Raw genomic sequence first — 16,323 nt, forward strand, 5'->3', positions numbered from 1 at the left:
AGTTTAGAATAACTAGAGCTGAAGGAAGGGATCAGTAAAATGACCTAAAGCAGCATCTGAGCCAGAAAGTCTCTTGAGTGCTGGGATCAATAGGGAAGGTAATAGCCTTGCTGGATGGGGCACAGTGTAACATTAGCGCTGGGTAAACACGGCGATAAGAGCCCGGTGTTGCTCAATAACTAGTACTTGTTTTCTCCCTGCTGCCCACAAAGACCCAGACTCCTTCCTGAAGTCTGCACGTCTCCAGCGCCTGCCCTCGTCCTCATCAGAGATGGGAAGCCAGGATGTGTCCCCTCTCCAGGAGACCAGCAAGGACCCTTTTTCTGGAGACTGCAGCTGCCGCCAGGATGGGCTGACTGTCATCATCACTGCCTGCCTGACCTTCGCCATGGGGGTGACGGTGGCCCTGATCATGCAGATCTATTTTGGGGACCCTCAGGTAAGACAAAGCAGTGGCTTTGGCTCTGAAAATAGAAGCTCCCTAACTTTCCTCCTTGCCAGCATTGAAGCAGGGAAAGTGCTGGTGGGTCCCGCACTGTGACAGTGAGACCCCGGGTGCTCAGTCTCTGTGATGCCACCCCAAATTGTCATGAAAGCTGTTTCCTGTGGCAGGGGGTTGTGCTTGGAGACACGAGCTGGGCTCTTGGCCCCTGCCCCACAGCCAGGGTGTGGGTGGCCGTGCATGGCAGGTTTGGGGCTGCTGCCGGCAGCCTCGCTGCTGTCTCCAGCTGTGGTTTGAGCCAGATGTGAATGGTTTCAGAGAGCAGTCCTTAGTTAAGCAGTAGGCATCTTTTATACAGCTCCACTTGGAGGGAGTTTTATGGATCTGTATGCCCAGGCTTACCACTGAAAGGATCCGTCCAGGACCAAGCAGGGGAATAGCTGAAAACAGAGCTGAATGTCCTGCTAATCTGTCCCATGGACCAGTGCTAAATTGCAGAGCAAAGGCAGCATGGCCCTGGGGTCATACCTTTCTGGAGAACATCTTCTGCCAAGTCCTGCAGCCTGAGAAGGGCCGAGGGGCAAAAAAGAAGGGCCGGGGGGCAGCCAGTAGTCACCGTCCTCTTCTCCACAGAGGGGCAGAGCTGCCTGCAAGTCCACATGAAATGGATTTGCTTTTTAAAAATTCATTGCTCTCTCACTGGCATGCAAAACGCAGCCTTTGGGAGTGGAGCGGCTTGGCCCCGCGGCTGGCTGGGGTGCAGCGCTGGTGGGGGCTGTGCAACGCAGCCCCTTCCGTGCCCCGTGGGAAGGGCCGGTCCTGCCCGCCAGCCTGCCAGGGCCCTTCTGGTTTCACAGTTCCCAAGGCCACTCTGGCTTGTGCTGAGATGCAGCAGTTTGTACCACAGGGTTAAAGTGAACCTTTTAAAACTTCCTGTGACTGCATTAGCACTGGCGCTGGTGCCAGGGAAGGATGAGAACTGGCCGTGGTGCCGGGGGTTGCTGCATTCGTTGCCGCTGTATTCCCGTTTCCAGTGACCGCATTGCTGCGGCACAGTGACAGCACGCTGTCGCCCATTGCACTTGCAGATTAGTCTGACCCCGCTCTGGGGTTGTGGAGGACAGGGTGGGACATGGCCCACCACCTCCAAGTGTCTGCTGTTGAAAGCTGGCTGAGCTGACAGCCACAGCTCTGTGCAGGGCAACCACAGCTGCCCCAGTGCAGGGATGTGCTAAGGGACATTTTACTCCCACCCGCATTTGGAGGCACCTGAAAATGCAGATCAGCCACAGCCTTGGCACTGGCCTCAGGCTTCAGGTCCCAAGGAGCTGGGCGAAGACCTGGGCAGTCCCAGGACCCCTCCCCAGGCACAACTGCTCTCCTCTTCCTGCAGATCTTCCACCGTGGTGCCGTAGTCACGGATGCTGCCCGCTGCACGGCCCTGGGCATAGAGGTGCTCAACAAGCAGGGCTCCTCAGTAGACGCGGCCATTGCCTCAGCCTTCTGTGCAGGAATTGTCAACCCCCACACATCAGGGATTGGCGGGTAAGTGTTGATCGCTCACCCCTGCACCATTGTCTGTGGTTGTCGTCAAGCAGATGGTTGCCCCATCAGCTGAGACTTGCCTTCATGGTAGCCCAAGTCCCAGAGCGTGGTACCAGGTCTCTGACATCGGGCGGTGGATCATCCACATCTGCACAGGGACAGGGACCCTTACTGTGCGCCGAGTTGTCAGTGAGGGACAGAGACACCCAGGGAGGAAAAAGCTGCATCTACTGTAGCAGCTTCCAGGAAAGTCCAAGCCTCAGGCTTGAGATGGTTGAAAAAGTGACCACAGGCTGCCAAGCCCCTCTGCACGTGTGCCAGGAGCTTGCAACACGCTGTGCTCAGTTCCAACACTTCCAGAGACTGAGTGCTTCCCCCCAGGAGCTCTGGCCTGCATCCCCAGGGTGGCATCCACGTGAGCCTGGTGCTCTCCGCTCTGCAGGAGGTCTCGGGAGCGTTGCATAAAACACTGCCACCTGATAGCTTCTCCAGGCTGCGTCAACAGATTGCTGTTGTTAGCAAAAAACCTGTTTTCTTGCAGAACTGCTCGGATTAGAAAGAAAATCCCAGACAACCCCAGCCTGGCAGTGGAACAGAGCCAGCGGCCCTCTGGCCAGGCTGGCAGGGACTGATCCAGCCTCGCTGCAGGCTCAGCACAGGGGCTGCCTGCGTCCTGCACTGGCCCTGGCTTGGTTGTCCTGAGCTGCTTTCTGGGAGGGGCAGCAGCATTCCCTGCACCACTGGCCCGCCCCGGGGCACGTGACCGGCTACGATGGCCCCATCACTCCAGGGCTGGCCCCAGCCCCACGCTCTTCATTTTGGCTTTACAGCAGCAGCTGTTGCAGGGACAGCTGGTGCCGTGCCGTGACCCCCATCTCGCTGTAGGGGTGGGGTGATGCTGGTCCATGACATCCGGAAGAACAAGAGCTGGGTGATCGACTTCCGTGAGGTGGCTCCCCTGGGCATCCCGCTGGAGGGGGACCTGCAGAAGGACACCAAGGTGAGGACCAGCGTCCCTCGGCTGACCCCTCCAGGGCTGTAGCTGGCTGATGTCTCCAGCTCTTCTCTCCCCACAACTCTCAGCCCAAGGGGGAGATGCCCAGGGAAGTGGCAGGATGCCTCTCCCCCCATGGGAGATCCCAGGACCTACAGATACGGGGAGTCCAGGGAAAATGCTTCTTTGGCAGCACCAAAAGGCCTGGAGCCTGCAGGGCTTGGGGGGTAAAGAGGCATGTCCCTCTGGCAGTGGGGAGCTGTGAGAGCAAGAGTCCCAGGAGGGAGCACAATCCCATGTCATTCTGCTGAGTTATTTCTCCTGGCCAAACTGGGTTGAGACCAGGATTGAATTTGACTCTTTCCTTCCAAAAACTTGTATTCCCTAATTTAGTGTCTTGCTACAGACCTCTTCCCCTCTCCCAAAGACCATGCAGACGCTTTCCATGTGAATGTGACTTGCATCTCCTTGACTTGCAACGGGGGGCCATGTCCCCTGTCCTCACGGGAAGGAGGCTACTCTTCCTTTTTGTTTGACAGCCAGGTCTGCTCGTGGGGGTGCCAGGCATGATACGGGGAATGCACCAGGCGCACCAGTTACACGGGAGGTAAGGCATGAGGCTGGCACAGGCGGGCTGTCCTTGTACTGCACAGGCTGTGCCCTGGGATCCCCGCGGGTGAGCTGGGAGCACACGAGCCCTCGCCATCCAACCATGTTCTCAGCTGCCAGTCAAAACCAGTAGCTGAGGCGTGCTTGGAGGCTTGTATGGAAAAATGTTGAATTTTTGGAACTTCATTTAACAAAAGAAAGAACTCTGCTTGGTCAGGTTTTCTGCAAAGCAAAATTTTGGCTAATGAGATGGGCAATAAATGTTCTCTAAGAAATAGGTGCAGAACATTTTCATGCATGTCTGTGGATTTTCCTTCTCTCTTTAGCTGGCCCCTGAGAAGCATGGCTGTCCTTGGTGCCCTGTTGGGACAGGGAGGGAGGGATCTCAATGACTTGCTCAGGGCTTGGTCCCGGCTTGAGATTTTGCTCCAGAGGTACCCGTTACCCATCATTGCACTGCCATTCCTCTCCAGTGCACATCGTGGAGCACTGAGAGGATCCTGCTAAAAAGAAACAACCCACCGAAAGCTCAGTGCTCCGTTTGGCCACCGCCAGCCCCACAGCCTGGTCTTTCAGGAGCCCCCTGACCACAGAGCCCAGCCCTGCGCTTGCTCCCCACCACCCTGCACCCCTCCAAGACACGTTTCTCCTTGTCCTTTCTCCTTCGGCAGGCTCCCGTGGTCCAAGCTGCTGGGCCTCGCAGCCAGTGTTGCCCAGGAGGGGTTCAATGTCACGCACGATTTGGGTGAGTACCGATGGGGCGCTGGGGGCGGCTGCTCAGCACGGAGGAGCAGGCTAGCCCCTGTGCGCGGGGGCGAGGCAGCTGGGGATGGAGATTGTTTTTCATGGGAAGTTCAGGCTCTTTGGACCTGGAGATGGGTGCTATTGGGAGCTGGGCAACGCGTGCGCCACAGTCTGCAAGGGGAGAGTGTGGTGGCAGCAGAGCTGAAGCCCTTCCCAGGGCTGTTCAGGGACAGGTCAGAGCAGCCCACACTGGGCAGTAGCCCAGGGCCACCCAGGGAAGGGTGCTTGGGTTTCTTCACAGCTCTACTGGGTGCAAAATGCAGCCTCCCTCTAGTTTTGAAGTAGGGCTAGAGGCAGCAGCAAGTCTGCAACATCCCCATCAGGCGCACGGTGATGCTGGGTCCCCTGCGCGCTCCTGCACCCTGGCTTTTCTGGATGTCCTTCCCCTTCTCGCCCACAGCCAAAGCCGTAAGTGAACTGAAGGACCTGAACTACTCTGACAAATTTCGGGAGACCTTCCTGCCAGATGGCCAGCCCTTGCTGCCTGGCATGTTCGTCAGGCGCCTGGACCTCGCGGCCGTCCTGGAGCTGGTGGGGACAGAAGGGGTGTCAGCTTTCTACAGCGGAAACTTGACCCAGGAGATCATCTCCGAGGTGAGCCATGTCTGTCACTGTCCCTGCCCCAGACCGCACGGCACAGCCTGGGCTGGGAGTGCCACCTCCGATGTCACCTACTTAAGGTGACAACCTAGAGATAAGCCATAGCCAAGTGTCAGCACAATGATGGGGACAAATGCACGGAGTTTTTCTCTCCTGTCCTTGTCACTGCAGTGGTATAAGTGACACACAGGTCACTTCCACAGCCTACAGAAGTGAAACCTTCATTTTGTCTCTAACCAGGACAGGCTGTTTTTTTGAAGGCAAAAAAAATCTCAATTTCAAGCCCCACTCTGGGCTGTGTTAGTATTAGTGACAACCCCTTTTTCCCTGTAATGAGAGATGCCCCACTGTTAAGAAGCAAATTTTTATTGTAAGATACAGACTCCAGGAAGATGGTTTAAAAATAAAACTATGAGCCTTGTGAGCAGAGGATCAGACAGCCTTGGTCCCACTTAGGGTTGCCCTGGTTTAACTCCTGTTATTAGAGGTGCTCTGGAAAAAATAGCAACAGCAAACAAAGTAATTATTCTGGTCAAAAAACCAAAAATACTTATACCTGTGTAGCTGCAGTCAGGGCGGTTGGTGGCACTATTTTTCCCTCCCACCATGGTTCCCATGATGCACCTTCAACGTGTCGTCAGTAATGTGTAATGGGCTCATTCAGCTCAAGCTGTAGACCTTCGTGAGCTCTGTTTGGAAATCTTCTCCTGTGGTTCACCTGGACAACAGCAGAGGTGGAGAACAAGGAAGAGGAAAGATGCGTCTCCCAGCTAAACCCTGCTTTATCACCCCGCTCCCCTGACCCGAGGGCTGCCACGGGAAGCACAAACTCTCTATGGAGGAGCAAGGCCCGGGGTTGCAACTCCAAAGACCCTGGCAAGCTCTGGGATCACGTGTGGAATTCCAGCTTTGGCTGCAGAGCAGAGTGAGGTGCTGGCTTCCCACAGTGTTTATTGTTCTCGCACAGGGAGGGCATCAATGTGGTGAGATCAAGAAAAGCTCCAAAACACCCTCCCCTTTGTTTCCACCCTGCAGCGGGAAGGCACAGGTACAAAAAAGTGCTCCCTGGGGAAACTGAGATGGTGCCAGCGGTGTGTGGCTGACCAGGGCTTCTCCCCTTTCGGTGCCATCGGGCTCCCCCTGCCCTGCTCCCCACTGCTTCTCCTGGGCTTTCCGCTGGCTGCGGTCCGGGGAGCCGGCTTCTGGCACCAGCACCTGCCTACCCACCTCAGCTGCTGGGCTGTTCTCTGCGGGACGGCTCTGGGAAGGGGCAGGGATCCCAAGGAGGAGCTGTATCTTCTTTGGCAGCTTTGGGGTGGTTTGATACGCTGCCCCCCACGACATGCCCTGCATGAGCTTTCCTGCTCCAGTGGTTCATCCAGTTCTGCCAGGGAAGGAATTTTCGTGCCAAGTTAGCTGGCTAGTTTAGAAATCCGAGCATGCACAGGTTATTTGTTCTTGCCCATTTTTGGATGGAAATCCAGAGGACTCATAACAGCAACTCACCCCAGCAGAACCTCTCACCAGGTTGTGTGGCTTCTCCTGGGCAGAAGGAAGGAAGGAAGGAGTTGGCCCATGAGCGCAGTAGCACCTGTACACTGACTGTTACCTGTTCCAGGGGATTTTAAGGTTAGCAGAGTGCTGTTACGCTGGTGCTGCCTCATCTCCATTATGACTCAACCACAGAAGACCTGCAGTGGAGGGAATTACCCATCTTTACAGTGTTCATGAAAATTACTAAGCCTAGTAAATCATACCTCTAGGAGAGTCTTACAGGAAGACCCACCAGACCCACTGTGACCTGCAGTAATTAAAAATAGGGTGTGAATTGTATGCTAAAGATTTCTAGTGATGGCAACCTGCTACACCCAGGTTCTTTCTCTTCTGGATATACATCTTTTATCCTGGCAGTGTTCAAATGCTTAATTACCTTTAACATCCTCATCCTCGCCTCCCAGGGAGAGAGGGCTGCGAGGCAGTGCCAGTCCCCATCCCCACGGGGCGGCAGAACGTCCGAGGAGCACCCATGGGGTGGGTGAGCTTTTGGAGGCGAGCTGCAGAGCCTTGCAGGTGTGGTGAATGGGGAGCCAGGCCACCGTGGCCAGGAAAGCACAGATTTTCAGAGTGTCCTGAGGAACCTGGCACTTGGCTCGGGACTCTCAGTGGTGTTTGAGAGTGTGGAGTGTGTTCCCCTGGGCCAGCACGAGGAACGCAGAAAGCGTTGACCTGGCCTTCTCAGTGCGCGCTGCTTTGTTCTCCTGCGCAGGTCCACAGCTATGGAGGAGTCTTGGTGGAGGAAGACTTCAGCAATTACAGTGTCACTGTGGAGGATCCCGTCCACACGGTCTATCGAGGTAAACGCCCAACCCACTGCCATGCAACTCCAGTTATAGGTTTGCTTCGCCTGGCAAGAGGGGGCGACACATTTAACACGAGTTGAAGTCAAAGCTGAGGTGTTTGCAGAAAAGCCCTCCAGGGAGTTTCCTGCTGTTGCCTACTGACAGTGAGGCATTGTAGGCAGCTCAGGAGGTTTTCAGCACTTTGACATGGGCCTGGTTTTGACTTGATAGCGACCAAAGGTATTTTGATAGAGTGTAAAGATGTAAGATGGTCACATACTGACACAATGTCTAGGTAGAAGCTGGACCGTAGGCTAGCGCCTATGTCTAAAGACAGTTCCCAAAGTTGATCTACAAGGGCAAAAAACTTACTTTATGCAAAAAGTTTCTAAAATGTTATTCTTTTCTAGGAATCCCTGTACTTAATCTCCTTCTAGCTGTAATGTTGCATACCCATTTTATTTCCGTTCTTCCATACTGCAGTCCAGAAACCAACCTGCCATCCAACAAGAACTGAATTTCACATGTGAAAAAAGCATCCCTACTTGCTCTTCCTTCATCCATTGTAAAGAAACGGAGAGATACAACTGGAATGTTTTGGGAAATCCTTTTCAAATCATGTTGCCTTTTATTGTTTCTCCTCAAATCTGGAAAGGTTTTCCTGTCCTCAAGGGCACTAGCTTATGGGGAAGTGTCATAACAGACAATAGCTGACAAAAGCAGCTTTATGCTCTCTTCTTCCCTTCACAGGTCATCTTGTTTTCAGTCCCCCACCTCCACATGCGGGTCCTGCACTGATCACGGCACTGAACATCCTTGAGGGCTTTAACATCACAAATCAAGTATCCAGGGGGAATTTCTTGCACTGGATGGCAGAGGTAAGAGGAGGTTCAACATTTCGCTGAATTTCTTGTGCTGCTAAAGAATAATAATAATTATTTATTTATTCCTTGGTCGTACAAAAATGTTTGTAGGTAATTCCCAGAGGAGAATGAGCAAACAGACTGCTAAGGTGTAAATCTGAGCTGTGCTGCTGCCTCAGGAAGGTGCGGATGCTGGGGCCTCCTGCTCAGCTGAGCTCTTTCTTGCTTAGGCAGAGCTTTTTCAGAAGAACAAACTGTGGCTTTTGCCCATTTCTTGTATGTGATCATCTCTTCAGAATGACTCCACAGCAGCTGGGGGTGGTCCCATCTATTTCCTCCACCTTTTATGCCCTGGCCATACCAGAGCACTGCGAGGGCACTGCCAGGAGAGTCAGCAATGTGATGCTGCAAGCAAAAACCTGTAGTGGCGACGACAAGGAAAACTGACCCAACACTTTGTATTTTAAAAAATCTTTACATTTTAGCCAACCTCATGATCTCAGCGGTCCAGCTCATGATTTTTCCAGTATGTAGGAGTATGTATCTGTTTTTAGATGCTTAACAGATCCACAGCTGGGTTTTGCGAGTTGGGATTTTAAAGCAAGGATGTAACCAGATCTTTGTAGCAGACAGGACAGTGGGTGCTTGGAAGTCATTGCCTCTCATCACATGTGCAACAACTGGAGGATTTACGCGCTGCTAGGCCTGTGCAGAGGCAGAGGAGGTTGACTCACCTAAGTTATTTTTGAGCTCTCTTCAGGAAGCTTTAGATGAACCTGTTTGCTCTGTGTTTGCTCCAGGCCAAGAGTTTCACCCACTGGTTATCATGTCCCAGCTGAGGAGCAGCAACCCCCAGATACAGGGCAGTCACTGCAGAAGCTGTGTCACCCTGATTACTGGGGATCACATGGCTGAACACATCTGAGATTCAGTGCTAGGGCAGTACCAGCTAGTCCTGGGACAACCATGGTCAAGATGGCCTTAACCTGTGGCTGTGGGGTGGACGTGGTCTGCTTGTTTCAGTGGAGCTCTTCGCTGGCCACCAAGCTTCTTGTACATCCTCCGTTTGGCGTGGTGGGCAGGAGATTGTTTCATGGAAATGCCACCTTCTCCAGGAGCTACACATCAGAAGATAAATGATGTACCAGATGATAAATGATGACACTTCAGGAGAAGTTGTTGATGCGTGACACATATCAAAACAGAAGTCACATCTAACTATCTACCTGCAGGGTAATGTACTGTCTTGGATCTTGAATGGAAATGGCATGACGTGCAAGCTGAAAGTCTAGTGCGTTCTGCGAGGCACAAGCTGGCTTGATTGAAGAGCACATTTTTCCCTGTGGCTGTCCTCTGGCTACGCACTGTAAAACCAGGGCTGGATGAACTCTGTCTTTCAAAATTGCATCTTTCCCCATTTTTAACACACTGTCTTAGGCAGGATTTGCATGAATGAGAAACCAGATCCTGTTTTCTTCTTAAATTATCATCCCCTTAACTGTGCTGAGACTAACGCTTTCTGTCCAAATGCTTTGGATGACTTACAACTAGGAGCATGGGTAGCAGCTGGTGAGCAGAATAGCTCATTCCTGCTCAGCAGTGGTGCTGTGCCAGTGGAGCTGCTGTCCAGAGGCAACGGCAAGCCCAGGACCCACTGTCCCAGTGGGATTCAGTGTGATCTCTGCTGTTGTGTGACCACTCAGGATTGGAAATCGAAAGTAAGCAGCATCCTGGTGACCCTGCCTGCCAGCTGGCAATGCAGCGGAACCCCTGAGCCAGGCCGAGCCAGCTGGGCAGCTTCTGCCAGGGATGTTCCACCTCGTACAAACACTGTGGGATACGCCCAGCTCCCCCAGCACACAGCTTGCCATGCCGGACTGATGCCCTCCGGTCCCATGCCCACCTGTGGCAGCGCTTTGCACCAAGATATTGCCAGGACCAGGCTTTTAGACATTTTTCTTTGTAGACTTTAGCCAACATGCCAGGAGACCAGATACTTCTTCCTGTCTGGAGTATCAAAAGTTGTATTTCCAAAGCCACCTAAATGTTTTTTTTTTTTTCTTTCTTTCTGTCTCTCTTTCTCTCTCTCTTTTTTTGTTCAATTTAGACATTAAAAATCTCCCTGAGTCTAGCAAGCGACCTGGGAGACCCATCTGAGGACATGTCCGTGGCTCATGCTGCAGAGGGGATGTTGAGGTAGGTCTGAGGCTCACGGGCATGGTGACAGTTGCAAGATGTGTGGTTTGGATGTCATCCCTGGATTTGCTCTTTTCAATACACAGGGAAACCTGAGGTTTTCCTACCTCTGTTTTACTGAGGAAAGGTCAGTCCTTGAGCATCTTCCTAGGGCTCGCTCTTCCACAGGGGTCACGGCTGGTACCACAGGGCTCTGGGGATGGTCGTGGGATGTCCCCACAGAGAGGTTTCCTGCAGCCAGCTTGGTCTTGAGGGCTCCTCCTACTTTCTTGTCCCTCCAAATGTTCCTTCTCAGCAGGTCGGACAAACAGCCATCCAGGTGGTCATGGCCACACATGCAGGTTTCTGGCTCTCTGTTCTCACCGTGGGGCTCGGTGCCTTTGCAGCACGCCCGGGCACACGGGAGAGGCCAGGCCTGGGGTTTCAGAGCCAGGGTTAGTCACGGCTGGTGGCCAGAGCTGGGCCTGACTTGCCCTCCTCCTGGAGGACTGGCATTCAGCTGGCTGGTGCCACCCGCGGTCCGTCGGGGTGAGTTTACAGCTGCAGACAGAGCCTGGGCCTGCGGCATGGCCTCTCTGTGCTGACTGAGCCATCGTGTCTCACTCCATCGGGTGAGCGGAGGAGCTCCTTGTCCTCAGTGCCAGCCCTTGCAGGGGACACCATGTAGATGTGCTCCCAACGAGAGCCCAGGAGATGGTCGGCTTCCTACACTGATGGCTTGCTTTCCTCTTTCACTCTCTCATTGCTGAAGTAAATGGGAAGCTAATGCCCTGCGCCAGCTGGTTAATGACTCCCAGTCCTTCTCGGCTGACCTCCACGCGCCTCCCTTCTCCGTGGAGAGCGGCCCCGCGGCCAGCCAGGTCCTTGTCATGGGGCCAGATGACTTCATTGTTGCGGTTGTAAGGTAAAGGATTGACTTCTTCCCTCCATAAGGTACTCGGAGGGTGGGAGCAGGGAGCAGACAGCAGGTTCAGTGGGACAGGATGGGCCCAGCCCTGGCGCAGCTGAGCTGCTCTGTCCCAGTTATCCCTGCAACAGGAGGCATGGGGACGAGAGGGTGGAGATGTGTGAGCTGGTGCTGCTCTGCCCTGTGCGGTCCTACAGCCCTCTTAGAGTGAAACATGTCTGGATTGGCCAGAGTCTGCTCCCTGGAGAAGAGGTGGGGGCCAAATCTGAGGACTGATGGGGGCATGGAGACAGATCCGTCACCTAGAGGGGAATCCTTAAACACAGTGAGGGACAGAGCTGCTATCGCCCACAGGGTTCCTGCTCCTAGGTACATGGAGACTTTCACTCCTCATATCTAACCAGCCCTAAACAACTACCAAAGAGTCTCTGTCAAGCCAAGATGGGACAGAAAATTGGAACCCTGAAAGCCTCGAGGTGTGCAAAGATCTCTGGAAGGACTTTTAAGAGATTTCTTTATGTTTCTTTTCAGTTCTTTGAATCGTCCCTTTGGCAGTGGAATAATAACACCCTCCGGAGTCCTCCTGAACAGCCAGATGCTGGACTTCTCCTGGCAAAATAAAACAGTGAACCACTCCATTCCCAGGCCGGTAATGAAAATTCTTTATTTGAGCCGACTGTACCATTTTTTTTTCAATTTTATTCTCATCTTCATAACAGGGAGGCTATTTAATGCCTTATTAATAACTGAGAGACAACAGTCTGTAGAAAGCTCCAATTTTTTCATTATATGAGCCACTGAAACAGAGTAAACAGAAGGCTTCATGTGTATCCGTTATCATTATAGTGCAGATCTATCAAACAATGCTGCATATCGCAGCTGCCTATTTTCCCCACAGTCCAGATGCACTTTAAAACAACTGTCCTTTTCTGTGGACTTGAATTACGGGCTCTCTTTATGAGCTGCTGCTCTGCAGGTTTAAAAGTAACAGATAGCAGAAAGATCTTGAAAAGAAACAATTTCAGACCAGTACTGGTGTTTTCAAGCGCTGCCTTGTTGTTTCTTCTTGCCATGTATTGTAAAACCATCGCACTTTGCTGGGCTGGTACTGTAGAAAGGGGTGAATGGCTTCATATACCTTCTGTAAAAGAGAGCCACAGTGTGAAACAGGACGGATCCCATTAACATCAGAGAGTGTTACCATAGGAGTGAGGATGTCAGCCTTGTAAAATGACACAAGTGCCATTGCTGGCTGGAGCATCAAGAGTCAGAAGTTAACTCTCACAGCTTGAGCAGCAGCAAAGCTTTAGTTGGCTCGCTGAAATTCTTTGGTGTGTCTTTTCTTCAATGACAGCAAAACCTCATTCAGCCTCGGAAACGGCCCCTGTCTTTCCTGTTGCCCACCATCGTGAGACCATCCGAGGGGATGTGCGGGACGTACCTATGTCTGGGAGCTAACAACGGGGACAAAGCCTTGAGCGGCATCGTTCAGGTCAGTGCTGCGTCCAGGCACCTGCCCTCTCAGATTAGCTCTTGAGCTCAACGCTGGGTATCCCCCCTGCAGTACTGGCTTTCCCTTCCTAATGTCCCAGGCTGTGTTGGAATTGGTGGCCACAGGATTACCAGTTCAGTCTTTATGTCACCAGTTCCACAAATTTGGTTTTTCAAATCTCTCAGAGCTACTGGTTTACTTCTCTTGCACCTTTCCTGGTGGCACCACTCATAATTGTAGAGGAAAAGCATCTTGGCAAAATCCGTAATGGTTTTGTGTCATTCTAATACCTGTTCAAAGGTTGTCTTAAGGATCATTAGGAAAAAAAGGAGCATTTTGTATTCACAGAACTGTGGAAGACTGGCAGCCCTTTAACCCTTTTCTCTACGAAAAGCTCCTTTTAGCATATTCCCGACTGAACTCCTCCCTGCTCAGCACTTGCTATAAATTTGGCAGCTCCTCCTAATTTATGATTTGTAATGAGGTGAAGTACTTATGGATAGCTTGATTGCATGCACAACAGCAACGGAGTGCTAAAAAGAAAGGCAGAACTGAACCTGGCTCCCATTTTCCTTACCTTTTGGAAGGCATTATTCAGAGCAAAACTAAAGGCAACCATTGCTTCCTAATGCTTTGTTTGAAACCACGTGCTGAGCTTTTGTCTGTAACAGACACGTATTTAGAGATCCCATCCCATTCCAGACACACAACTCTCCTAATTTATCAGGAACTATGTGACAAGAAGCCCATGCAATCCTGGAGAGGGACCACTTTTCCACCAACAATACACAGGCCGTCTTTCAAGGATTTCTTTGTATGTGCAAAACCCTGCATTGGTTCACGCGGGTTGGTAAACGGTTCAAAATCACCTTTGCCTGCTGCATCTGCAGGTGGTGGAGCCACCAGTTAGAGGGAAGTTAGCTTCTATTCTCATGACTTTTTTTTGTTATTGAGGATCTTTTATTCTCTTGCAGGTTTTGGTAAATGTTTTAACATTTAACAAGAATCTGAGTGAAAGTTTGTCACTTGGTCGACTTCACCCACAGCTTCAGTCCAACACCTTGCAGGTTGACAGTGAGTATGGACACTGGGTGTGGGGCCGCCTACAAATCCAGCGGATTTAGAAAAGGAGCAGGATTTTCTTAGCACACTGCTGTGGAAGCACAACAGCCCAGTGCACAGCTCACCATGTTCTAGGGTCCCCAGTGGGTGCAGAGGGGTTTGGGGAAGACGAAAAGCAGCAGCCTAGCTTCTTCAAAGCTTGGAACCCTCGCTGAGCCGTGTCCTCTCCCTCTTGTCTTGGGAACACTCTCCAGTCCCTCCAACACCAACCGTCCAAACTCATTCAGGTGCTTCTCTCCAGCCCTCCCTCTGTCCCAGTTCGCCTGCTGGTAGCAGTGTTCTCCTGTCCCTAAAACCTTTTGGCAATCTGATATTACGCCATTGAGGATATCCAAATAAACAAGATTGCAACCACCGCTTCACCCAGACGGGTCCTGAAAGCTAGCAGACCTTCCTATGCTTTGTTACCACTGCCATAAATCGTAGTCTTCCACTTTCCAGTCTGTGTCCCTAAACTCCACCGGCTGGGGAGAACACAAGGCTTATGACGAGGCTTGTAGCTTGGCAGTGCTGGAAATGCAGCAGTGGTGCTGGCACTTTGGAGACTGGACTGCCAGCTCCTGTCCTTGCTATTGCAACTCTTGGTCTATTTGGTGTTTTCCACAAAGCCCCATAGCTTACCAGAGTGAACCGTAAGTGAGGTTTGGTTCTCATTTCACGCAAAATAGCCAAAGTTTCTAGGCCTTCCCGTTTCAGAGGAAGATCTAAAAATATTTGTCAAGTGTGACCCACAGGCGTGGAAATTAGAATGGAATAAACAAATCCGAAACTCCAAAAGGTCCTTATTTGTGGGTTTAGACTTTTGGCATCAAGAAGATATATGCAATGTATCTGCACTGTATATAGCTTCAATAACTGTGGGGTTTTTGTGTGCCTGCACAGCTTGTCCACCTGCCCCCATAGCTTCCTCTCCTCAGGCACTTCTGTTCATACAGAAATTACAAAACACCAGGTAAACAAAATAAAAGCGGAAGAGCAAGGAACTTAAGGTAGGTGGATGGAAGATTAAGAAGTCTGTGAAGAGGAAGTTGGAAGGCTTATCACAAAGTTTGTAATTCGACAGCTTGCTTTACCACCATTAGTTTTGAGCTCCCTTGCGTCTTATTTTGACTAAGAACTGTTAATACTGTTATTTGTTAATAAGCTCTTAAGAGGAGGGACTGCCTGGTGTTCCGTAAGCAGAATAACTACAATAGGTGCCAACAATTTATTTTCCCCTTTTTCTAAAGAGGAGGATCTTCCACGTCTTTAAATGGTCTTCTGGATCCTCTCGTTCACCCCGCACAGAGCACTGCCCTGTGCTGAACAGCCTTTTGCTGCTGAGAGCCAGCTGCTGGCTCCGCAGAGCCGCGGGCGCGGGTCCTCCTCGGCCCCGTGTCTCCCCTCAAGCTGGGACCTCGTCCATAGGGGCTGCAGGCAGGTTCCTGTGCACTGGAGATCCCCACAGGGGTAGGACAGAGCTTTGCACCAAAGGCAATAGTGGTTTCAGTTAGAAACTCCTCTTTTTAAATCCCTACAGATGAGTTTCCTGAAGAAGATATTGAATTTCTTGTAGCCAGGGGCCATCAAGTGGATAGAGTCAAAGTGCTCTCCCTTGTCCACGGGGACAGGAGAACCAACAGTTTCATCATTGGCCTGAAGGACCCCAGGAGCGTGGATGCTGCCGGAGCCACAATATTGTAGCACCTCCCAGATGCCATGTTCACTGACCAAGGCTCAGACAACTCAACCCAAGTGATGTGCATGCTCTGAAACTGCCCCTTCTCCATCCCCAGGGTGGGGGCCCTGTGTACACACTGCTGAGTGGACGTTCTGCATTGCCCACCCAGGATGACACCAGAGGGGCTAGCAGCACCAACGTACCGTGCTCTGATTTTTTTTTTTATTTTATTTTTAAATGATTGGAATTGGAAGCAGCCCAGTCCTCATTACAGGAACGCAGGGAACACACTTTTCTTTTGACAAAGCCTTGCTAATAATTTCAGTCTTTTCCAAAGCCCAGTTCTAGCCAGCATCTTCATTTTAGTGAGCAGGAACATCAGCAAAGCTAAAAGCAGCTGATGATGATGCTGTCATCTCCCTGTCTTTCCCAAGTTCGTTCTTTGCCTCTTGTGTGTAAGCCAATAATTAATACAGCCTAGTGTAGTGTTTGTAGGTGCCTGTAGCTGGAATATCAGGGAGTCCTTTTGGACTCCGTATGGGCCAAGCTGATTTTTACCGGCATGCAACCTGCCTTTTTTCACATCCCTACATACTTGGAATTTCAGGAGTAATTATTCTGAATCTGCACAGACTCACTGGCAGTCTGATTTTGTAACCAGAGCGATGGTTTTCAACTTCTAACAACTTGTGGACCCCGCAAAAGTTTTCTTACAGAGGCTCAGCCACCTCCTTGGTGAATTTAGCTTAG

The 16,323-nt window shown here is 51.6% G+C and overlaps 1 protein-coding gene across 1 annotated transcript; it reads left to right on the top strand.

Annotated features, from left to right (window-relative positions):
• Positions 1-212: 212 nt before the first annotated feature.
• Positions 213-15,596, top strand: GGT7 (gamma-glutamyltransferase 7; the record flags this gene model as incomplete). The annotated part of the gene is made up of 14 exons (XM_010079566.1): positions 213-439; positions 1,836-1,987; positions 2,873-2,987; positions 3,521-3,588; positions 4,262-4,335; positions 4,795-4,988; positions 7,261-7,348; positions 8,084-8,211; positions 10,304-10,392; positions 11,144-11,296; positions 11,831-11,948; positions 12,654-12,791; positions 13,766-13,865; positions 15,433-15,596. Coding segments are annotated over 14 exons (1,808 nt in total), but the record flags the coding sequence as incomplete, so codon positions are not given.
• Positions 15,597-16,323: the final 727 nt, after the last annotated feature.

The sequence above is a fragment of the Pterocles gutturalis genome, unplaced genomic scaffold (assembly GCF_000699245.1).
Source record: "Pterocles gutturalis isolate BGI_N339 unplaced genomic scaffold, ASM69924v1 scaffold11859, whole genome shotgun sequence".
In the NCBI taxonomy this organism is placed as follows: Eukaryota; Metazoa; Chordata; class Aves; order Pterocliformes; family Pteroclidae; genus Pterocles; species Pterocles gutturalis.